At 50.4% G+C, this 24,193-nt stretch overlaps 2 protein-coding genes across 5 annotated transcripts in view; both read left to right on the forward strand.

The window, feature by feature from the left end:
• Positions 1 to 6,885, forward strand: part of ENTPD1 (ectonucleoside triphosphate diphosphohydrolase 1) — a 32,163-nt gene extending 25,278 nt beyond the window's left edge. For all 4 annotated transcript variants that reach the window (XM_069019782.1, XM_069019781.1, XM_069019784.1 and 1 more), the window contains exons 7-10: positions 514 to 774; positions 1,763 to 1,882; positions 2,064 to 2,201; positions 2,349 to 6,885. In XM_069019782.1, coding sequence (XP_068875883.1) covers positions 514 to 774; positions 1,763 to 1,882; positions 2,064 to 2,201; positions 2,349 to 2,555 — 726 coding nt within the window. In that variant the 3' untranslated portion in view covers positions 2,556 to 6,885. The remainder of the gene's footprint in view (positions 1 to 513; positions 775 to 1,762; positions 1,883 to 2,063; positions 2,202 to 2,348) is intronic.
• Positions 6,886 to 10,448: 3,563 nt separating this feature from the next.
• CPN1 (carboxypeptidase N subunit 1) lies at positions 10,449 to 22,844 on the forward strand. The gene is made up of 9 exons (XM_069019786.1): positions 10,449 to 11,001; positions 13,846 to 14,042; positions 14,718 to 14,873; positions 15,351 to 15,533; positions 17,008 to 17,119; positions 17,812 to 17,951; positions 18,241 to 18,340; positions 19,771 to 19,889; positions 21,579 to 22,844. Exons 1-9 carry the CDS (start codon positions 10,779 to 10,781, stop codon positions 21,708 to 21,710), a joined length of 1,362 nt encoding a protein of 453 aa, XP_068875887.1. The 5' UTR covers positions 10,449 to 10,778; the 3' UTR covers positions 21,711 to 22,844.
• Positions 22,845 to 24,193: the final 1,349 nt, after the last annotated feature.

The following is a 24,193-nucleotide window of genomic DNA, read 5'->3' on the forward strand; positions in this document are numbered from 1 at the left end:
TTAAACATGGACATTCTGGACCCTCCCAGTGCTGTAAAAGTTGCTGTGATCCAGCTCACCTCTTAGTTTGGATTAGGGAAATGTCATTGTTCTCCACACAGACTGGGCATGAGGTGCTCAAAGAGGTGACAGTCAATACTTTCAAAAGTAGTATCAATTTGAGATGCCTTGATTCTTGGGCATGGGATAGCAAGAGAATGGCATTTAACTGGAGTACTCAGGGGAGGTGACATTTTACCATCCCTGAGAAACCCAAATCAACAGCGCAGCTTCACAAACTGTGACTTGAAGTAATTTTCCCAGGGTCCTATAGGGAGGCTGTGGCAGTACCCACATCTTCCCCTGCACAGCCAGTGCCTTAAGCCATCCTCATCCCTTTGACCTGATGTGTGCACCATGATGTGATGCACTGTGACAAGTGCCACCCTTCCTTGTGGTTCTTTCCCAGGGTTTTTCTTTCCCCAGGTTACTCTAGAGCAAAGTGTAACAGCTTGAATTGATTTTTACTTTCAGACCGTGGAGAGCAGCAGTCTCCTCGACCCATGCTTTCACCAGGGTTATCAGAGGACTATAAATATAAGTGACTTCTTCAAAAACCCTTGCACATCAGACAAGAAAAAGGAATTACCTTTCAGAGAGCTGTACATAGAGGGAGAGGGGGACTATCAAAAGTGCCGAGAAAACATCCAGACACTCTTCAACAAAACCCATTGTCCTTACTCCAGTTGCTCCTTCAATGGGATATACCTACCTCCATTACAAGGGGACTTTGGGGTGAGTCTTCACTCATTCTTCAACTCTGTAATCCAGAATGTCAACAGAGCAGAAATTCAGAATAATGCTAGAGTGTACTCTTCATGACTGAGGCAGGAAATCATTTACAAGATGGCTTTTTGGACATGTAACTACAAAAGCAGTGCTGCACTTGCTGTGAGGACAGAAATGTTAGGAGCTACCCCAGTAAATACTGGCCTACCAGTACTGCACTGTTCCCATTCTAACCCATCTCCTTGGGGTGCTCTACTTGCTCACTTTTTAAGCTGTCCTTCTTGATGTCCAGCACCAGAGGCAGGAGAGTGTGCTGCAGGCAGGAATGCTGCTCCTAAAAACCTTGCCTCCTGAGGTCAGTGGTGGTACCAGGTCTGAAATTCACCCAGCAGTGTCTGAGTGCTGCTGAAACCAGTCAGCTCACCTGTCTGCTTCCCAGACATGATGAGGAGACAGTGCACACTCTGAACACACATTATGTGTGACACCATGCTGACCATCAGTCCTAGAGCTACAAGACCTCAGTGATTGTGAGGCTTTTCAGGGAACTGCTAATACACCCTTGTCCTGTTCATAAGCTGCCTCCTACCTATCAGCTACTGGCCACGGTCAGAGATGGGGTTTCTGGACTTTGGATTATATGATGGGGCTCTGTACAACCCTTTCAGACCATCACCTCTGCTCTTTGTGGTGATGTTGGTTGCACACTCATCTGACTCAGTTGCCAAAGTAGGATCATGGTTGTGATGGCAATCAGTGTGTGCCACTGGCACACTTAAAGGAGAGAACTCACAGAAGTTCTTTGGAATATCATAATTCTGCCTCCATCTCTCAGCAGCCCTGAGGTGTATGTCTCAAAATGACATCACTCTTGAAAATATTCCTGCTCTTGTGTGTATGATGTTTCTTCTTATATTTTTCTATTTATAAATAAACTCATTTTCTTTTGTGGGATTTGTGGTCTAGTCAGATTAAAAGAATCTTTCTCCTTCAGGCTTTTTCTGCTTTCTATTTTGTGATGAACTTTTTGAACCTGACCAGTGAACCAAACCCCCTTGCCCTGAACAAAGTGACCAGCACCATTGAGAGCTTCTGTGCCCGGCCTTGGCAAGAGGTGAGCAGTGCTTGTTGCAGTAGACTGGGGCTACTGATACTTTTCTGTAGGATAAATGGCTGGGGTTAATTGCCAGAGCAAGATGGGGAAGATCCCCCCAGCACCCACAATGGATGTTCAGGCACCAGCTGGAGCAGTGGGAAGATGTGTTTAACAGTCTGGTGATTGCCTCCTTCCCTAGGTGAAGACAGCATATCACCACATCAAAGAAAAGTACCTGAGTGAATATTGCTTTTCTGGAGCCTACATCCTCTCTCTCCTGGAAAATGGCTATGAGTTCACTGAAAAGAACTGGCAAATGATCCACTTCCTTGGAAAGGTGTGTTTCGTGGTGGGGAGGGCTCTACCCCAGCAGTTCTCTGCAGCCTCTGCTGCACAGCCTGGCCCTTTATCCCCAGGGACGCCACTGCCCCAGCAATGCCACAAGCAGCCTCCTAGCACTGATTCTGCTCTTCTCCTGTTTCAGATCGGCAGCAGTGATGCAGGTTGGACCCTGGGCTACATGCTGAACCTGACCAACATGATTCCTGCAGAGGAGCCAGCCGAGCCCCCTCTCTCCCATGGCAGCTACGTGGGGCTGATGGTGCTGTGCTCCCTTGTGCTGGTGTCCGTGCTCCTGTTTGCCTGGCTTCTCTTCCACAAGCCCAAGTGCCTGCAGAAGGGGATTGTTTAGGAAAAACCTGAAACGGAGAGGAGCCATGTCTTCCTGGCTACTCAGGGCTAGGAGACCCCAGCAGAGCAGGCTGTACTGCAGAGTCCCTCTCACTGAAGCTACTGACTGTACAAGGGCATTTATTTCTTCTGAATTACACTTGCACTGACAGATGTTGGGACATCAGGCTCGCCACCTTTTCTACCAAGGACAGACAAGCTGGTGTCCCCTTCTTGAATGGGTCGTACCTTCATTCAATGAAACTTTGCTGCTTGTTGGTTTCTGCCTTGTGCACAGCATTATGAAAAGAAAAGTGGCAGCAATCTTTGGGAGCCAATGCTCCTGCAAGGGTTATCTCAGGGTCACACATCCCACTGAGCTCTTGGGAGCTATCACATACAGGGTGATCCTGCTCCTTCTCCGCTGAAGCTGTTCCCAAGAGCCCTTTCTGCACCAGCACACCTCTGCTCACCTCCCTGCGTCCTGAGCTCTCACAGCACTTGCACCTGGTTGGCCCCTGAAGGTGGGTCAGGCTCCCAAATGCCACTCTGGGAAAAGAAGGGATGAGGAAGAAGAAACTGAACATGCTTGTGGTCATCAGCCCTTAGCTGGGTTCTGTCGGCTGTCAGCTCCTTTTGCAGGTGGCAAAATGCCTTTTTCCCACGTCTTCCTGATGTTGCTGGACCAAAGCTGGCTCACTGTTGCACTGAGCCATTCCTGCGTCCCTAAGGTACATCAAGCCACAAGTTCCCAGCCAGGCATTGCTGGCTTTTGTAGGAACAGCTTGTATTGGCCCAGGTTCCTTGACCAGCAGTGATTGTTTATGCCTGCAGGGACTCCGGTGTGATCAGTGTGCCCTCAGGTACAGACCCACTAAAGCAATCCAGGGTCACTGTGCTGATGACACAGCAGCCTCCAACCTAGGGAAAGTGTTTATTAGCTAATGTTCCTATAGGCAGCTGGCAGCAGTTAACCAGCATGAGTATGCACAGATTGAACCACTCTTTCCACCAGCAAAATTAGTGAAGATTTGCCTTTCCTTCCATCACGGCATAGGCTTATCCTATGGCCATAAGACCCAGGGCTTGTGAGTGCACGTACTGCAGCCCATCTTCTAGCACACAATGAGGACAATGCCACTGATTGAGCTTATGAATAGCTTTCTTCCACTTTTCCATTTCTTGGTCCAAAAAAAAGAGAGGTAAGTCAGAAATCCATTTTTGTAAAAACACTTAGAAACCACTGGTGCCTGTCTACCTCCCTCAAAATCTCGGAAATCTCTTCTCCTAATGACCTGTAAATATGGAGGCCAAAAGGAAGCAGATATTGTAGAGAGGAAGGCATAGCAAACACACACCTGTTTCCCCAAGCAAAGGTGTAGGCAGTGCGGAGGGGGTCAGGATGTGCAACCCCAATAATGCCTTCCCCTTTAGGCAAGCACAGACACAGACATCTCCCAGCCTGTCCCTCTGCACAGTCCAGGCTGGAAAATGTCACCCAGTTATCTCTACTTCATTCCTGGAAGTAGAAGCCCTAATACATTGAAGGAACTAAAAGTAAGGGAAAAATCTACCCTGTCCTAAAATCTTTGGGCAGATCATTGTTCTAAAAATCTGTGTCTTAGTTTTGCTCTGAATTAGCTGGCTTCAGCTTCTGTTTGATCTTGTTCTGTCCATTTCCAAAGGACTGAGTAACTCTGCTATTAAAATCTCTTTTTCCTTGTTGGTGCTTGCAAGTTGTCATTATATCATATTAAATAGATTGGTTTTCAATCTGTAAAGTGCTCTGTGCTGACCTCACTTGTAGCTCTCAACTCCACTTCTTTTAAATGTTTTACATCTTTCTGAAACTTGGACACCAAAGTTTTCAGCAGTGAGTGGTAGTAGAGTCACTAAAAGTGTATATATCTGGTTTTGATCTATACTCTATGTTCCCCATCCATATATCTCTGGTCCAGGTCTGCTCACTTAACAGAAAGTTTTTAGGCTGTTGAGTCCAGCTGGACTATCACAACTTGGTCTTTTTTCCCAGTCATTGCATTTCAGAACAGCCTCTGTCTCACATCCTACATCACTGTCTCTCGGTAGGAGCCATTTTGCCTTCCGTGGGGCTCCACTGAAACATGTGCTATTCAAAAGATATTCCCCCAAGCAGGTTATCCAGTTCAATCTGCAAATGACCCTTCACCAGCTGTGAGTCCATTGGCCAGTTTTTATTTTATCTGCAAATACTCTGTGATGTCGGAATTCAGCTGTGGATGCAGTCTTCCTTCTGCTGTTTGCAGCAAAGATAGGTAGGTGAGAGATGGACAGTAGTTTTTGGCCATGGCTGGAAGGCATGCAGGAGAAACATGTGATGGGAGCTGCTTCTGCTGCCCAGACAGCCTCATTTGCAACCCACCCCATCTCGTGCCACCTCCCTTGCAGACAAAGTCTTTGTAGCAGAGTAGATGCCCTGGAGAAGCTCCCCAGGTGAGCTGGTGCATCCACCCTTCCCACGAACAGCATGGAAACCTGCAGAATGGCAATGCCTCTCCTGAGACCTCCTTGGGGATCTGGCAGCTGCTCAGTTGTGTCCATGATGAGAACTGGCAGATCCATTAGGACATCAGAAATTGATGCAAAAACTCCATGTGGAAGTTGGTGTGGAAAGAAAGCTTGTGCCAATCTTCTCTTCTTGTTCCTGCTAAGGATTTATGTCAAAGGAAAATGTCAAATACCTGGAAAAAGAAAGTTTTACTATGTTTTGTGTCTTCATTGCAAGTCCCAGAGTATGAATATTGTTAGCTCCTCATTCAGGAGCCAGGTGAGCAGCTGGCATCTTCACTTGCTCCTCCTGTCTTATGTATCTTACTTTTTGGTTTGAGTTTTGGGGTTTTTTAAAGCTTTAAATGTGACTTGAGCACAACCTAAAGGGCCCAAACTAAGATAAACACAAAATATGTTACAATATTTTTAAACCTTATGACTTTTAGACCCCATTCATAAATCAATCTCTCCAAGATCAGAACTTCTAAGGTGACAACAGACATGCCACTTGAGCAGGCTGAGGCTCCAGGAACTGGTTGACTGAAGGCATCCTGTCACTGCCTGCATGTGAACACTCACAGAATGACCTATGATTGTTTCTTCCCCATTTCTCCTATTATTGTAGGACTTTATTCACAGAGGCTACTCAAAGTCCTTGGTCAAAGAGTTCAAGTTAAGAACATTCATTTCTTTGATTCTGTGCTGCATCTGATCCAGCTGTATTCAACTTAAATGTGTGTTCCAGAGCCACCCAACATGTACATGAAGACCATTAATGATAGTGAAGGGAGTTTCCAAATATGCCAGTAATAATGTATCGTTTCTCTTGTTAATACAGTTGATCTGCCTCACTGATAATTAATTATCTGTGCCTTATTTCTAATTTGATAGCTTCTGGCTTTAATTTCTAGACGCTGCCTGCTGTACCATTTTGCTTTTCCTGGGTAAAGCATCTTTTAACATCACATGTTCTTATCTAGCAAATATTTACTCACTATTCAGCCCTGCTGCACTGCCAAGACTCCAGACCTTGGTCTCTCCTAGAAGAGAGAGTTTTCCTGGGCTCCTGGGAAGCTCTGAGGTGTGCTGCAGCAAGGTGGGATGAGTGTCTCTGGTTTGGGTTGAAATGTTGATTGGTCCATTTTGGGGGAGGTTCCTTGCAGAGAGATTTGATAGCTTTGCAGGGTGCAAGAGCAGCCCGGTCTCTCTGGGACTGATGACCTCTATGAAGCTCTGCCATATTCAGATGAGTGTCAAGTGTGGGGCAAAGCTATTGGAACTTGTCAGAAGAGAGAGCCTGGGTACCTGCAGCACCCTCACCTCTGACAGGAAAACTGTTCTCCACCACAGGCTCTAAGTACCTTTCACCCTCCTCCCTGATAAAGCTGCCTCTCCTCTGTGCACAGACTACAGCTGAGTTCTGCAGCCCTACAGCAAAGCACAGTGGGGCCTCCACTTGGAAGAAAGCTCTCAGAAGTGGGGCCTTCACGTCTTCAGTGGGAGGCTGACTTGAAATGCTGGTCCTGGCCCGAGCTTTCCAGTTTCTCCAAGAGCAGCTCTGGGCCGGATGTGTGCCCCTTCATTCTCCACCCCAATTCTTCCCATGCTGTGCCAGGCAGGATGTGCAGGCTCTGCAGGGCTGCCAGCTTTGTCCCAGGCTCAACAGCCTGTTTTGGAGGGACTGGGAAGGACACACTGACAACAGTCTCTGCCACCCAGGCCATGTGTTTTCTTTCCGTGGCCCAGCCCTGAAGAAATGGATCTTTGTTTTGATGCACACACAAGTCTCTGTATGCTTATCATAATAAAGACTGCTGAACTGATGCCAGAAAAGTTTTCATGCTGTTTTCCAGAAGATGGGAGTTTGCCAGTAGTGGAATGGAGCTTCTGGCACTAAACATGGAAAAGTCCTGAGATGTGATTTCCTCTCCTGCCAGTTCCTTGATGCTCTCCGGGGCCAGCTCTGAAGTTCCCGGTGGATGAGTAGCATCCCCTCCTGGTAGAGAAAGGCACTGTGGTCTTTCCCAGGCTCTGGGCACCTCACACAGGTTGCCTCACTCCCGGGAAGGCTGCTAGTGCCCAAACCACATCTTTCCTTGCCTCAGCTGACCTCCTCAAAGCAGTTTGTTCTCCCTTGCCGCAAACTGGGCAGAGGCAGTCCTCTGCTCTCATTTTCCCTCTCCCTCTCTCAGGCAGCTCCACTGGCATCATGCTGGCACTGCAGCCCACCTTCCCAGTCCCCCAAACAGGGGAAGGACAGTGGGCCTGTGCCCCTTGCTCACAGGGCTGCATGTCTCTGTGTGCAGCCACAGCCATAGCTCTGCCAAGGCAAACAATGCTTGTCACAGTTGTTATTTTTCTTCCAGCAGGCACTCCCCACTGTTCACTCATTCTTAGGACTATTAGCTTGAATTTTCCTCAAATTTTCCAATCTTCCTCTGTTAACAATATGGCCAGAACTAAAATGAACCCATCAGATGGAGCCTTTCCATGGCCAGTTCCAGCGGAATCAGCTCCTTGCCACCCGTGACCACCAGCAATGCAGTGGTGGGGGGACAGGGCTCACATCCGCATTCCTCTCGCTCTCACCACAGTGGCACAGAGCATTCCTGCTCCCTCTCTTTATCCCACTGCCTCAAGGTCTCTCCATTTTTGAACATCTGGGTGGGGGGTGGGGGAGCGTATGATCCATCCCAGATGTATTAGCCGTATTTTCCAAATTAAGTCTTTATTTACTTCCTTCATTTTTTCTAACATTTTATATTGTTTGTTTCTGCTTTCATCGGTGTTTTCAAACATGCCCAGATTTATTGTTGGATTAAAGAGTCATTAGGTTGTCATTTTCCTAGAATGTGTAAAGGCCATGCTAGGTCAGATCAAACAGGCAGCGCATTGGCACTCATCTCCAGCTGTGTGGTGGGCAAGGATTTAGAGGGATAGTTAGGGAAACAGCATAATCCTTCTCTTCTATGCATCAGGAGCTTAGGAAATTTGTGGTCGAATGATTGCTTCAAGATCTGATAACTGTGGGTGCCCCTGTTCTCTATGAATTCATCTTATCCTCTTTTGCACTCATTTAACTTTCAGCTTTGATGATGTAATTTCATTGTGTCTTTTGTGCAAAACTATTTCCTTTTGTATGCTTTCAACCTGCTGCCTGATAACAGGCTGCCTCCATCCCTGTGCTACAGATAAGGCTGACTAACTCTCCAGACTTAAGTGTGTGAGATGTGTTCTCCACCCACATGAGATTTTGCCCATGGTTCCTTTTTAGGCTCTAATGGACTGGCATTCCTTTTCTTACTGTTGTTCCTGACATCAGTGTTACTTGTCTCCATAGGAAAGTGAAAACTTTCCTCATGTGTCCTTTGGCAGCACTGCAGTTCCAACTCTGCCACTGCTGTCCCAGGCTACTGAAAGCAGACTAGGAAGGGAAAGGAGAAGGGGGAAACTGGCCAAACATGGGGCTTGTGCTATTTTACTATAGCCCTGCCTAGCACTCTCTGGCTGCCAAGTAACACTGGGTAGTGCTGGAAGCCTGCCCACGACTCTTTCACATGGCCTTCATTGCTGAAGGCTGGGGAGAGAGCAGCTCCAGGGGAACGCAGCAGCCCTGGGAGCAGAGATGTGAAGGAGGTGAAGGCATTTCCCACTGCTGTGTGGGCTGCCAGCTTTGCGAAATACCACCAGACATCTTGCTGTAGAGACAAGAGCTGTCCTCCCATACCCATGCTCGCCATGGCACAGCTTCAGCTACTTTGCCTTGGTTTCTTGCATGTGCTGGGAGAAGCTATCACCTCCAGCACTGATTCTTGTTACCTGGCTACAGATGGGTGCAATGCCATTCCTGCTCCTGAACGTGTGTTGCTTTCAGACTGGCTGACAAACAGGGATGTGGTGGGATGAAGCTTAACTAGGAGAAGGTATTAATATGGTTATTGCTATCTCTATATATGTATAGTATTTTTTTTTCTAGTCATGTCTTCAAAAGGATATCTTTTCAAAAACAAGGGTAAGAGGCAACCGTGCAGATGGGGCAGAAGATGAAGAAGGCAAAGAATCAAGGAGAGAAAGGACCACTATGGTGGGGCTGAGGCAGAAGAAAGCTGGATCTGGGAAAGTCTGAGTAAGCCAAGCCATGAGCAGGCAAGCCCTGTGCCTTGCCCACCAGCCTGTACTGTTTGCATCAGAGGCTATCAACAGCAGTTAGAGGCTATAAACAGGGACTTCCTGGTTTTACCACTGCTCTTCTTGGAAAACTGAGGTAGAAAGACAGCAGCCCAAGCAGTGATGCCATGCACTGGTGCCAGGCAGCACTGATAGAGAATGCTTTGCTGGGTGAAGCAACCCTTGACACAGAAATTAGAGCAATGCAGCACAGACCCACCTCAAGGCTGAAGGGAAAGCAAATGTTTGGCATGGCACTGAGTATCCCGGGCAGCCCATTACTGATGGCCAGAGGAGCTCCTTTCTAGAGTGGCCTGGGTAGCACAGAATCACATGCTCATGTTACCTAAGGGAGCCTTTCTCTTGGCCTGTCCAGCCATGATGGTAAATTTTTCAGCTGTTTGTGCTCGTGTCCTAGTAAATACCTCTGTCAGAGCCACTAGGCTCCTGGAGTCTTAGCCTCATGGGGCAAGGCTGCAAAGCAAGGCTGCCTTTGGCAGCAGGCAGAGAGCAGGGACCATGAGGTGTCTGCTGCCCACTGGGATAAGGGTGCCAGAGGGGTGGAGAGGAACCAGCTTCCCCATATCCAGAAACAGTTTGCAACCCTTTGTTAGCAGATAGCAGGACATTTTGTCTTTACATAGTTAAGGAATCTCTTGCTGCCCAGTGCCGGTCAGAGCTCTTTCTCATGCCCGCTCCCAGAGCAGGGTGAGGTGATACCAGACTTCCGAGCGGAGTTCTCAGTGATGGTCCCTGCTGGGGAGACAGCTCCTGCATCACGTCCCACGCTGCTCTGCCCTCCCCCGGCACCTTCCCAGCTCGGCGGCTTGGGCAAGCAGCTGTGGGGAGGGCGATGCGGTTCCTGCCTCTGTTTATCCCGGGAGCAAAGGGATCGCCGGGTGAGCAGGGCCGGGCAGAGAGGCCGTCTGACCCGCGGAGCCTGCGGTGGTGTCTCTTCTGCTTCCCCAGAAGATGGGGCAGGAGAGGAGGCGCGGCGCGGAGCCGGGACCGGGCGCCGGGGAGGAGTGGTTGGGAACTGCCCGCGCCGGGCAGGCACGGGCCCGGCAGGGCTGCGGGAGTGGTGAGGGCAGCGAGGCCGCCCCATCCCCCTCGGCTCTTGCCCCACGAGAGGGCTCGGTGACGGGCAACCCCCCGCCCGCTGGCCCCCTTTCCTCTCCTTTCCCCCGCCCGCCGCTCCCCGTGCGCTTGGCAGCCCCGACGCCCTCCGCAGCCAGTTTTCCAGCCCTGCGCTTCTTCTGCGGTGACAGCCCGTGGCTGCGGGGGCCTGTTTGCTGTCCGGTTAATAAGTGAGCTGGAGCAGGGGGAAACTTCTCCGCCGGCGGAGAGCGGGCTCGCCGGCGGCCGGGCGGGGGGAGCATTCCTGCGCCGCGGGGCCCCGGCGCGCCCCGCTCCCGCCGCCCCCCGCCCGCAGGTGCAGGGGGCTGGCACTCGGCAGCTGGAAAGAGCTGGTTGGAGTTTGCACTTTAAGCTCCCGGCTGGGAGGGAGCCGGGGCTGGGAGCTGGTGCGGGCGCCCAGCGCCGCGGGAGGATGGCGCGGTGGCTGCGGCCCCTCGTGGGAGCGCTGCTCCTGCTCGAGGGGGCGGCCGCCCTCAGCTTCCTCCACCATCGCTACGAGGAGCTGGTGCAGGCCCTGTTCCGCGTGCAGAGCCAGTGCCCCTACGTCACCCGCATCTACAGCATCGGCCGCAGCGTCGAGGGCCGGCACCTCTACGTGCTGGAGTTCAGCGACTACCCCGGCATCCACGAGCCCCGTGAGTACGGGGGGATGGGGACAGCGGCTCGGACAGGACGGGCTTCGTTGCCACGCTCCCTGCCACGCGGCAGTGTCGGGGCACTGGGTGGGGGCATCTCCCTTTCCAGGCAAGACTCCTGGCAATGCCCAGGTGCCAGGCAGCGCGGTCTCCGGCACGGACCCCGCAGCCAGCCCAGGGACGCGCACGCCCAGCCCGCACACATGCACCGTGGCACGCACTGTGCCTGCCTGAGCTGCAGCGTGGCCCAGGCGCGTACTTTGGACGGAGCTCTGAGTTTTCAGCTCAAGCTGATGCGAAAACGCAGGCGAGTCCATCCCAGCGCCCCACCTGCACTACCAGCCTCTCCCTGCCAAAACAGTGTTGTTCAGGCAAGGAGAGGCAGCACCCACCCTCTGCCCTGTGCTGCTGGGTAGTGACAGGAGAGAAAGTGTTCGGCCGCTCCTCCTCCAGACGGCAAAGCCAGGAGGACAGCAAGCAGGGACCCCGGCAGAGAGGGCGCTGGGCTTCTACAGCCCTCCCAGCCCTGAGGGCTGTGCAGCCCCAGTGACAGGCTGATCTCAGGGATCTCCACCTGCTGCCACGTGGCCCTGTGGAACATTGGCAGCAGTGGCCCCTTGAGCTGCTGCCTGTGCAGCCTGGAGATGCTGCCGAGCCAGACCTTGCAGGCAGCCAGGTGCCCCGGGGGTGCTGAGGAGAGCAGCTGCCTCTCCAGGCTGGGGGGCTGCACACAAGGCTCTCTCACATCCCTGCCTTGTGTCCCTGAGCTGCAGATAAGGACAGAGCTCTCCCTACTTTCTGCAGGATCTTTTGCCTTTTCGAATCCTGGCTGATGTGGCTAAATGCAGGGGCTGACACGTGCAGGCAGCCTAGTCACATGGAAAACTGCCAGCAGGGCTGCAGGGGTGAGCAGAACCCGTGCCCCCCTCAGTGGAGCAGCCCCCACAAACCCCACAGCACCACCCCATGCCTGGCAGCACTGCACTGGGGGCATACTGTTCCACTCTTGTGGCCCAGAGTATCATTTTCAGGGATGCCAGGAGGTGGGATGGGAGGCTTCCCACCTTGACTACCTCTGTGACAGCCCTGTTCAGGACAGGGAAACCTGCATGGTTCTGAGGGCATGTGGGGCACCTCCACAGTGCATCAAGGGCTGATTCAAAGCATGGAGTGAGCAAAGGGCACTGGCGGTGCACCACCGGATTTTAGACTTGCAGAACCACATGAAAGCAGCTGGAAAGGCTGTAGGAGATGACTCAGATCTCTCCTGCCCCAGGCCGGCAGCATGGACCTGTGGCCCTGCTTGTAGCATGGGCCACTGTCAGGCTGGCACTTTCAGCTTGTAGCGCGAAGAATTTGGGAAACTCTGGATTTCCCTGAAGGACATGGAAAGTAACTCTGAAAAGCAAGCTCAAATGGGCTTACATGCAGTAATTAGAGCTTGTGTGGCCATGTACATAAAGTTTAGGAGTTTGCATACTGAAAAAGGCTGACAAATCCTGCTGCAGACTCGAGCAAAGCAAAGAATCCCTGCTGAAGCCTTTTTTTTTTTTTTTTAAGGCTGTACAAATGCCCAGGATTTTTCTGTGTTTTTAATAACTGAATTATCTAACTAAATCAGTTCTCATCTCCCTGAAACCTAACAAGATCAAAATATGTTGCCCACCTCTGGTGTCTTTAACTGAGACACAGCAATCAAAAGACATGGAAAAGCAAAATCTTTAGCTAAAATTAGATTTTTTTTTTTAATGCAGCAAGGGCACAGGGGCTTTTGCAAGCAGCAGCTCACAATCTGGAATGTGATGCCTTTTACCCCAGGGATCCTGATGGACATCATACCTGGCAGCAGGGCTGCATGCTGCCACTGCGAGTCTGATCCCCTGATCCCTGCTGGTGGCCAGAAAGCTTGCAGCGCAATGGGAGTCTGCAGATCTGGCAAGCCAACATTTGTAACAGCACCCTTTTTTTCCTGACTCTTTCATGTGACAGTCAAGCTCCCTTTTTAACTGAATTCTCCTTTTGTCTTTCGTTCTACCAATGCTGGCTCCAGCCTGCAATGTGACATTTTATTTTCCCACAAGTAACTGCTTTAAAAGGCCCTCTGGGAAAGTGCAACCTGTCTCTCGTGTCCTGCCTCTCTTTCAGCAAAGCAGCGAGTCCTGTTCCAGGAACCGTCTGCCTGTGGTCTCCAAGTATGTATTTTGAGACCTTATTTTAGAAACGTCAGTGGTAAGAGACCTTTTTAGTCATACTGGAGCTGCCTAAGGGACAGTTTGATCCATATTCAGCTCAGCTGCTGAGGGTTTCTCCAGGCTCTTTTCCCTTGAGGGTGTGGAGGGCCTTAACCTTGACCTTGGAGGCAGGTAAAGGAGAAGGAGATGCAGAGCCAGGAATGTGCTGTGCTCGTGAGAGGCACTGAGAGCAAATGTAGAAGAGCAGAGCTGGGAGAAAAGGTCTGTCCCCTCCACTGCCACCCACCACAGAGCTGTGAGGCCCTGGAAGCCTGGGGCAATCCTGCCAGTGCTCCCTGGTCCTTTTGTGCTGCCTTTCACCAACCCAAAACCAAACCCCCTGCAAATACTCCTCTTGTGTGCTCCAAAGGCCCAAAGCAACCTGGAGGAGAGTCTGAGCTGCTTCCAGGGTGCTGTGGCAAAATGAAGCGGAGCCCATATGAGAACTGTGCCACTCTCCCTCACTGGGGTTTGCATTTTTCTAGGGAAAAGGGTCATTTTATACCATTTATTGGGTGTCCCTTGGACTTGGCTGGGGTTCCCTGTGGTAGGAATTTGCTCCTTCCCCCTGTCCCAGCCCTGGCTGATGGTGTCACTCTCTTGCTCTCTCCAGTGGAGCCAGAGTTCAAGTATGTTGGGAACATGCATGGGAACGAGGTGCTGGGCCGTGAGCTGCTGCTGCAGCTCTCTGAGTTCCTGTGCGAGGAGTACCGCCGGGGCAACGAGCGGATCACGCGCCTCATCCATGACACGCGCATCCACATCATGCCCTCCATGAATCCCGACGGGTACGAAGTGGCTGCCAAGCAGGTACCAGGCAGTGATCGCCTCCTCCAGACGGGTAGGGGCAGAAAGCCCTTAAAATCCCTTTGGGATCCTCCTCATTGCAGCTAGGAGGAGGGGGAATCCTTGCTCTTCATGTCCTGCTGAATTTGTCCCCTTCAACTGGTGTCGCTGCTTCTCACCTCCCTTCCAAGGGCTCATGCTGTGTGTCCTCATGCCACAGGTGACCTTGGCAGATGATGGAGGAGACTTCCTATACCTGTCTTACTCTCCTTAGAAGTTATTTGTCACAGGAGGGTCACTGCAAATCCCCTGCCCTAGACCAGGAAAGTGACAGTTGAATGCCACTGTCATAAGCAGGCAGGGACATGAGAGATGGGGGAGAAATAAGCCCCCTAGTCCTCCCCCTAAATAATAACCCATTTCTTTGTGCTTCTAGAGTTCAGGGAGATATATGTGGCTCTTTCAGCTAAAGCAAATTTTTTATTTGTCTTGTGGCTTACTCTATCACCCTGGAAAATGAAGATATTGTTATTGATTTTCCCTGTCAGTACCAATACTCTTTACTGTCTTGCCAGCAATAACACATGTTGTGACTCAAAGGCACTGAAGTGCAGTTACAGTGGCCAGTCTCTACCTCTCTGACACCCAGCCTGACTGCACCCACCCTGTACTCACCCGTGATATACCTTTGCCCCACAGGGCCCAGACAGCAATGGGTACTTGACAGGGAGGAACAATGCCAATGGAGTGGACTTGAACCGCAACTTCCCTGACCTCAACACACTCATGTACTACAGCAGGGAAATCAGCGGGCCAAATCACCACATCCCACTGCCTGACAACTGGAAGAGCCAGGTACCAGTCTGGGCTGCCATGAGGGCTAGAGCATCCTCTTAGTGTGTCTCAGCACACAAGCAAATACACTGTCCTTTGGCTTGCACAGTTCTTGTCTCCTTCTCTGAGCCTTCTGCCTGCAGAGCAGTGATGCAGTTCTGGTCCCATATCACAGCTTGCACCTCTGCCAGGAGAGGCTGACATCACAGCTGGCTTGGGGGAGCAGGTTGCAATGCACAGGGCAGAGGAGGTGACATATGCTGGCTAACATCTGTGCCTCAAGTTTTGGGGTTGTGCTGGGGGAGCTGCAGCAGGGTATGCACAGGAGGAGCCTGCTTTGTGTATCAGGGCAGTCGGTGGAGAACAAAGGAAGCTGCAAGAGCTGCAGCAGACATTTTGCAGGATAGGGCCTGACACACCACAGCCTGGCATGGAGCAGCAGCTGGCACACAGGTGACTGAGCTCTTCTCCCTGTCTCCTTCTCTCTTCTCCTTACAGGTGGAGCCAGAGACATTGGCTGTGATCCAGTGGATCAGCAGCTACAACTTTGTGCTCTCGGCCAATCTGCACGGTGGAGCAGTGGTGGCAAATTACCCCTATGACAAGTCCCAGGATCAGCGGTTCAGGAGCCACCGGCGCACAGTCAACACACCTACCCCTGATGATAAGTTGTTTCAGAAGGTGAGCACGGCCACGCTGTGTGAGGACATTCCCTGGCAGGGTGCAGAGTGAGAGCTGGATGGGAGCTCTGGTCACTGCGTCATGCAGGAGCTGAGCCAAGAAACGTGTTGGAAATAATCATTAGCAGACTACAGCATTTCTGCCAACCACTGGCTCAGGAGACAGGTCAAGGCAGTCCCACCCTGTGAGCCAGTCCCACCACAAGAACAGGCCAGTCTTAACCCTCAGGGTCCCCCTCCTTATCCATGCTGTGCTTAGGTTCCCCATAACCCAAATACCACTGGTATCCTCAATAACAACTTGCTCTTCTAAAGCTGGGAGCTGCACCCAGCTTTGCCAAATCATCTTAGCATGCATAGGGTTTTTTTCCTAGAGAGGTGGCTGGGGGCCTGCTGAGACCAGGATAAGGGAGGTGGGTGCCCAGCGGGGGCTTGTGGATGGTGAAGAACAAGAACTACAACAAACAGCAAGAGCTCCAGGAGCATAAGCAGACATCAGGGAAAGCATCAGTCTGCATTGTTGATCCTGTAAGTGCTAGCTGAAGCTTGTGGTTTTTCTTCATTATCCCAGAAAACAATGCCTTCAGTCACTGCTTCCATTAGGAAATACCCAGCAGAAGAAAAAAGTAAGTCTGCATCAGAACAGTTAATGAGAAAAATAATTCCAAGCTGGAGTTCAGCCCTCTCTGGAAGCAGAATCTGCAGGGGCTTGTCAGGACCTCCTGGGATCATGGCTGCGCTCAGACACAGATGTAAAGAGGCTGCAGTCTGGGGCGTAGGCTAATGATACCCACATGGCCTCAGGACTCAGAAATGTAGAGAAGTAACTGTTTTCCTGCTGACAGAATGGTATTACACTGGAATCTGAACCATAATACAAGGATATAGAGTTTGCGTTAGAAAATGCAAATGCTAGTCTCTCTTAAACTGTGTCTTACGCAAAGGACTAGCTTTGGATGCAGCAGCCCAGTTTTAGCCCTGCCTTCATGTCTAAAAATAAGCAGTAATCTTAATAAGGGCAACAAACAAATGGTTGCTAGAACCAGAAGTTGCCCAAACTCTTTCCTAATCCAAATTCCCCGATACATATCTGGTATTTGCGGGGACTGATACTGGTTAGTTTTCTTCGCATGTCTTTTCCCCCTTTTAGTGCCATTTGCTGTGTGGGGCATAGGTCCAGTGCCCTCTGCTCCCCCTCTTCTCAGCACAAGCAGGGCAGAAGCCACTTGTGCCATCAACCAGCTTCCAGCTTGCCAGTTTACTGCTCTTCCTCCTCCATCTTTATCTGCCTACATCTTGTAGAGGTCCTGGGCACCTCGTGTTGTATTTTGTGGCAGTAAAATGCAGGAACTGTCTCCTGTCTGACTTCCCTCCCATGCTCCTCAGCAAAGGAGGGAGCATGTTTTGTCCAGAGCCAGGCAGGCTCTCCAGCCATGTGGGGCTGGCACAGTGACCACTGGCTGCTCTCCCTCTAGCTGGCCAAGACCTACTCGTACGCCCACAGCTGGATGCACCGGGGCTGGAACTGCGGGGACTACTTTGCTGATGGCATCACCAATGGGGCATCCTGGTACTCACTCAGCAAAGGTAAGGGCTGGGCAGGTGAGCACCCCCCACAGCAAAAAGATGTGAAGGGGTAGACAAGAAACCTCAGGACAGGATGGTTTGGGGAAGGACTGTGGCAATAGGACTGTGCCCATTACTAGACACCATTCTGGTGTTTGTATCTCAGACCAAGAAATGTCTTGGGAGTACTTGAAATGGCTTGGGAAAGAGCCACAGAAATAGCCAAGAGACCTTCATCCAGTGTACAGCTAGAAAAAGGAAGCATTAATCTATTAGTGTATTTGAAAATCCTACAGTGTAGTTCCATCAAAACCCAAAACTGTGACCAAAGGGAAGGCAGCTTCTGGTTCTTGAAAAATCTGATTTAAAAAGGCACAATGAGGAATCTGAAAAGTCAACACATAAAACTAGAAAAAAGATTGAAAAGGAACTGGAAAATATATATGGGCCTCTGTGGTACCCAGCCTCCCTGGGCTTCTGAAGGCAGGTTGGTGAATAATTCAGCTGAAAGAGAGAGTTGGGCAGCCACAAGGGCCGGGCTGCATGGGTGGAGAAGGCTCTAGTTGCACTGTCATGCAGGGAGGAGGCTGGGCCTGTGGTGCAGAGAAGGACAGTGAGGACGGTTCTGATCAAAGAAAGATGGGCCAGGATGACTGGGACATAGGAATAGGAAGGGAGCCCTGCCCTGGCCATAGGTTATTCTTCTTTTCCAGGCATGCAGGACTTCAATTACCTCTACACCAACTGCTTTGAAATCACCCTGGAGCTGAGCTGCAATAAGTTTCCCCCTGAGGAGGACCTGGAGCGGCAGTGGATGGCCAACCGGGAGGCCCTTGTTGCTTTCATTGAAGAGGTAAAGGGGCAGTCCTGAGACTTACAGGGGGATCCTGCAGATCCCCATGGGCCCTGGTGGTAGGGCACCAGTAGGCACCAGGGGTGGAAGGGAGTTGGTTATGGGGTGCTCTTCTTGGCGGCTTCCTTTGGGGAAGCTGTTGTGTCCTAGACTGGCTCTGCTGGGGATAACCTGGATCACCAAGGGTACAGGAAAAGGTGGGGGTGTCCCCAGAGCTCTGTCTTGCTCGGCAATACCCTCTTGAGCAAAGGAGGGGCCTTGACCCATCAGTCTGTCTCCCTCCCCGCAGGTTCACCAGGGCATCAAAGGAATGGTGTCAGATGAGAACAACAACGGCATTGCAGGAGCAGTGATTTCTGTCCGGGGAATCAGCCATGACATCACCTCTGGTGGGTTGTCAATCCCCTTACTTGTCTGGATATGTGGGTGAAGGTTAGCAGGCGAGGCTATAATATGCGAGGCCAGCATGGTTTGCTTCCCAAAGACAGTAGCTGGGAGAAATATGCCTTATCCTCATCCTTCACCAGGGAGGGCTTAGGAAAGCCTAGGAATGACAGAGGCAAGAACTGGAATGCAAATGTTATTGTAAAGGACTTCAGAAACTCAGCTCCTATTTTATCTGTGAGGGACAATTGAGGGGATAATCTACTCAAGCCTGTAAGTATCTGCAAAGAGCTGAAACAGAAGACAGCAAAGAACAAAAAGAAAGAATAAGATGAAGGACTGAAAGTTCACACCAGACGAGTCCAGACTGAGAATGAAGTGCCACTTTACTTTATCCAAGTTATGTTTGTTTCTCCCTTGCTGGCCAGTTTTAACCTCCTTCCATGAACACCCTCCTCCAAGCAGACTGAACATTACAGACTGCCTGCAGAAAATAGTATTACATAGTACAGCTCTCGAGAGGTCACATTATGGAATCATCAAAGCTCCTCCTGGCTATAGGTCTGTGACTCAGTAACACTAATATTTGGCAGTTAATTATGCCAACCTGCTTAGGAAAGGGGACTATGGAAGAAATTGCAGAAGAGCTGGCTGCCAAGGGCCCTCTGAAGCCTCCTGTCCAGCCTGGCACAAGATTGTCCCCAACATTGGCTCTGATCAGCCACTGCTCCCACCAGCCAATTCTCACTGACCCCAAGGAGGGATATTTCACAGCCTAACTGCTGTCTTGTGCCAGGGATCTACCACTTTCGTGGTAAAGCTGCGCTCCCAGACCCACCCTGAAGCAATTTGCAATACCCATTCAGTTCCAGAGATGGGATTATACTCAGATTTCCAAAGTGATCCATAATATAGTGTTACCTCACTGTTGGCCATCTCCTGGCCAACACCAGCGCACAGTCTGTCAAAGTGCTCCTGGGGCTTTCTTGTCCCTTATGAGGGAACAGCTGAGCTAATGAGCAACGAAAACCTGCTAACCCAAATGTGGCAAAATTGTGTATGGCAGCAATTAGATTGTGTTAGGCATAAGGAGTCAGACTGGAGCTGTGATTGTCCTTAGGTCTGCTTTCATCCGACTGGTGAGTGCTCAGCTTTGCAGCCTCCCTGCGCAGGCACAGCCAGTGCTGCTGTACAGTCCCCTTTCATGTGGCTTTTACTTGCAGACTGAGCTCTCCTCCGAGGCACTAATGAGATATCACTTGCAGTGTAACAATGTGAATCCAGCCTTGCGGTAGCCAGTAGATTTGGGAAAAACAATTCTGAGTTTTGAAGGCTACATATCCTAGAGGAAGTAACTCAGCCAGAACTACTGGAATGTCTTTTGTTTTGCTCCCTGAGCATCCTGAGTGCTTTCTCTTCCTACCTTGTGTTCCAGGTGATATGGGGGATTATTTCCGGCTGCTGCTGCCTGGCACTTACACTGTCACAGCCTCTGCAGAGGGGTACCAGCCCCTGACGGTGACAGCAACAGTGGGCCCAGCTGCACCTTCATTGGTGAGTCAGGCTGCATAGTCACAAGGGTTTCTCAAAATATCTTCACCCCAGGGAGAAAGAAATGCGGTGGGGGATGTCTAGTGAGCAGCAGAGAAAGGAGATGGGATGTAGAGCATTTCCTGGGAGAGCTCCTGGCTGGCTGGGACTGCCACTCTTTAGCTCTCCCTTCATCCTCTTCACTCTCCAGGATGAGATGATGTGGAGATAGCATCTGTTCCCTGAGGTTCAGTTAGCCTCCCAGCTTTGTGGGTTTCCGCACTCTGCTATCATCTGCATTCTGCCTGGGACCAAACATGTTATCAAACTCATAGCAAGAGGCTGAAGTCTGCCTTTCTTTTTGCTGAGAGCACCGAAGACAAACGGGAACTGAGTGCCAGCAAAGAACAGCCAAGCACCTTCAGGAAATGAAATGCTCTTGACACTGGTGTGTCTCCTACAGTGTCTTTCTGAGGGCTGGCTGGACAACTAGAAATTGGTTGTAAAAAGAGTGGGTGGTAATCCCTGCCCCTGCTGTTGCCTTGTGAACATGATGGAACCATAGATGCAGGCTCCTCAGAGGACCAGCAGGACCCCCCATCTGTGGCATCCTGGCACATCATTTTCTTCACTGTATGTTCACCGGTCAGGCTCTGCTGTAAATACACTGTGGTTGTTCTCCCACCCTCCATCCCTTCATCCCACTCTGCCCAGCCTCTGAAGTTCTTCCAGAGCTGCCCTCTTCTCAGGATTAGAAACCTTCTAATTTTCGTACTAAATTTATTTATGGTCAGTTTATGCCTATTTGTTCTTATGCCAATGTTGTGTTTTAAATAGCTTCTCTTCTTCCCTGGTATTTATTCCTGGTGTATTTATAGGGAGCTGTCAAGCCCAGTCCTTTGTTTTGCTAGGTTAAGCACCCAGCTCTTTGGGTTTCCTTTTTAGAACAGATTTTCTTTTTACTGTGTTACTGTAGAAGACTGGTTTGTTCCCTGATGGTCTGATTTTTGTGTATCTCCTCTCACAGCAGCCCTCCTATTCCCATTTCTGCAACACCTCCCATACCCACTGTTCACCCCATCCCTCCCACAAGAAGCCCATACAGCCCCATTCCAGTTTCACCTTTCTGTATGGCCTCCCCATTCCCCATTTAGCTGATGCTGTGTTTTGCACACTCTCTGTCCCCTTCTCCCTCTTGTACCTGTTTGCGTGGCTGTAGTGGATGGAGGTTTCTTTCCTGGAATTCTTTTGCCTGGATCCACTGGAAGCACTGATTGCTGAAAGGCAGGCTAAGCTAACAAGATGCAATTGAAAAAGAACTGTCTGTCCTAAACCATCCTGTGTATTAAATATTCACAGAGATGCAAAGCAGTGCTATGTCTCTACTCTGGTAAGAAAAGGAGAAGAAAGAACATAGCTCAGTCCCTTGCCTTTCACAGGTCCTCTTCCAAACCACCCTAGGACATCACATTGCCACAGGAGCAACTCTCTGAACTACAAGAAACATAGTTCATTGACAGTACCTTTTCCACAGGAGGAAAGAAGTTTACAGCTGCTTTAAGAACTGAGTTCCCTTAACAATGGCTGAGACCCCTTATTGTTTGACTTGGCCCCAGAGTCAGCTTCGAAGGCAAGCGGCAGAGGCAGGTCCCGCAGACCCCTGAGCCAGCAGAGCACACACACACAGTGCAGTTATCTTTGTTCTTTCTCCAGGTGCATTTCCAGCTCAAACAAGAAGTGGTGAGGAAGCCTACGGAGCGTAAAGCCTCAGGCACACGTGTGAACAACAAAGCCCTTCAGAAGAAGGTCGTGCCAAGAGCCACCCGCCAGGGGACCCAAAGATGAGGACAACTCATTTGGCTGAGAGCTGGGGAAGCCGTTTACATGAGGCCTGGCTGACGACTCCAGCCAGTGAACTTTCCAACAGTCCAGCATGAAACTAGCCCAAATTATTAGGTTATTAAACAAAGAAGTATTTAATCCCTGAACAAACTGTGAGGTCATTCACAACAGAATGTGCCTGGGCTACAGTCGCCTGGGCAGTGTGTCTGTGTGTGCTGAGTTCTTCTCCTGCACTTGCTCCATCTCAGAGAGCTCTGCTCCCTTTACTCCTGAACTGTTGCTACAGACCACATGAAATGCCACTGGTGCATACCAGGGATAATGAATCCAAGCCTTGGTGTATGCTGCACTCACAAACTGGGCACGTGAACATTAGTTCTCTGGGTGCAAGTGCCATGCTTCTCCCTCAGGTAAGGACACTTGCTGCCTGCAGACCCCAAAGTTAGGGGAAGGTCAGTTTTAAAGCAGGCAGTGATGTGAGAAGCTCTGAACACAGTTTGGACCACATGCAGCACAGCTATTTCTGGCTGGCAACTCTAGGAGGTGATGGTTCAAGGTCGTCTCCTGATCTTGATGTGCAGATGGGACTTTCTAGTAGCTGGTTTGAATTATTTGTAGTCAGACAGGCTGAAATTATACATGCTGGCAAAAGCCAAGTATCATCCTGTTTCCTTATGTCTTCAGACCCAAACCAGATGGCTTGCTGAGGGGTCTGCTCTGTCCAACCCAAACTATTATTCTGAACACAGAAGCAACTAGGTGAGGTCTGACAGCTGGTGATGAGTAGAAGTCCAAGATAAGTTATTTGGATGTTCCTTTGACACAAATACCCTGACCCTTGGTCCCATCAATATGCAATAGGGAAGCGTGGATGCTTGATGCCAGCAGTGTGCTGTGCAGGTACAGCATAAGCCATGTGAGTTGTAATTGGGTTGGGAGAGAAAGGATCCATAGTTCAGTGAGGTGGGCTACTACAGGCTGAGGCTTAAAATGCTGCTAAGGCCATGTGGGCAAGTTTCAAGTGGAAGAAAGAGTAGAAACAAAGCTGGTTATTTCCATGGTAAAAATATCTTAAGCAGGCAAAACCTTTCTAGCATTCTTCATTGAAAATAAATAACTCCAGAGAGGTAAACAGTACCACCTATGTGCCCCAGCAATTTCTTTTTTCCGTGGCTGGTTATCCCAATCTCCACCATATAGCCATTGGTTACACTGTTTGTCTCCCTGTCTAAAGCCTGTCCAAAAAGTGTCCCCCAAACATTCCTTTGCTTTTCCTTTTTTGCAAACATCTCTTCATTTCTTGTGAGCAACCTGTATCACCCTACTGCAGAAGCAATATTCTGCACTTCACCCCTCACCATCACCTCCTCCTCTGTCTCTGCTACAAGATGCTGGTGGCATTTTCAGCATTAGCAGCACACACACACTCTTGTAGCTCTGCCTGCTAACAGAAGCTCTTTCTCTGTCATGCCTTTTCTTGTAAAGGCAGAGGAAGCTGTCCCTTGCAGGTTAATTATACAGGCCGTTGCAAAAAAGTGCCTGGAATGGTAATGCACTTAACTGTGGCTATGAGTGATTTTGGTCTGCAGAGACCGGTGTGGGCTGGAGACACTGGCCAGTTCAGCAGTCACAGCCAAAGCTGAATTCCAATCCTTTAATTTTTTTTTAATTTTTAATTTTTTTTTCCTGTGGCAGAAGGAAATTAAAAAGGATGGCGAGGCTGAGATACTCAAACTTCTATGTGGTTTTAACACCTCTTCCACTGGGCAAGCCCAGCAGCATCACTGCAGATGCTGGACCCTCCTGTTTGAAGCCACACGTCAGTGCACATTCACCCAAGGGATTTCGTGGTTGACATGCAGGATGAGGGAGGACACCCTGCATCCCACGGGCTGGCCCCATGCAGCACTTAGAAGGGTGTGCTGTCACCAAGTGTCTGCCCCATGTGCAGGAAGACATTGCTGCCCCCAACTACAGCACTGCTGGCTGAGCTGACCGCTGACCTCTGAGGGTGTGTATGAAGCTGAGAGGAAGGAAAGTGCTCCCAAGGAGCAGCCTTCAGCTGGCTAATTCAGCTGGGTGGGCCCTGCACAGGGTGATGCTGAGCCCGCACAGAGCTGCCCATGCCACCTTCATCCCAGCAGTGTCACAGGTTATCTTGCTGGGCCTGCTGGCTGCAGGGTGCTCTCATGTTGCCCTCTTGTGGTCCTAGAAAATGTGAGACCGTCTCAATTCCATTTACTTTCCAAGGCAGAGTCAGAGGAGGGAGAGTCCTTCCCTAGAACAGTTCAACCAGTCCAAGTGGCCACATCACTCACCCTCGCAGGCTGCTGTGGGGTTGGCAGTGCAGCAAAAAAATTGGAGCCTCAGTTGCAAGCGTTTTCCCCTACAAGAGGATTCCTACAAGATACCACCCTCTGGAGGTCTCTCTCTGGACTGGGATTTGTCGAGCTCATTCTCCTCCCAGCTCTGAATATTTTTCTGTT

Source organism: Aphelocoma coerulescens, chromosome 6 (assembly GCF_041296385.1).
Source record: "Aphelocoma coerulescens isolate FSJ_1873_10779 chromosome 6, UR_Acoe_1.0, whole genome shotgun sequence".
In the NCBI taxonomy this organism is placed as follows: domain Eukaryota; kingdom Metazoa; phylum Chordata; class Aves; order Passeriformes; family Corvidae; genus Aphelocoma; species Aphelocoma coerulescens.

Coding starts and splice junctions, on each gene's coding strand:
- CPN1 (XM_069019786.1), top strand. CDS start 10,779: ATGGCGCGGTGGCTGCGGCCCCTCGTGGGAGCGCTGCTCCTGCTCGAG. Junction 11,002..13,845: donor CCCCGGCATCCACGAGCCCC/GTGAGTACGGGG, acceptor TGCTCTCTCCAG/TGGAGCCAGAGTTCAAGTAT. Junction 17,120..17,811: donor CTGGTACTCACTCAGCAAAG/GTAAGGGCTGGG, acceptor CTTCTTTTCCAG/GCATGCAGGACTTCAATTAC.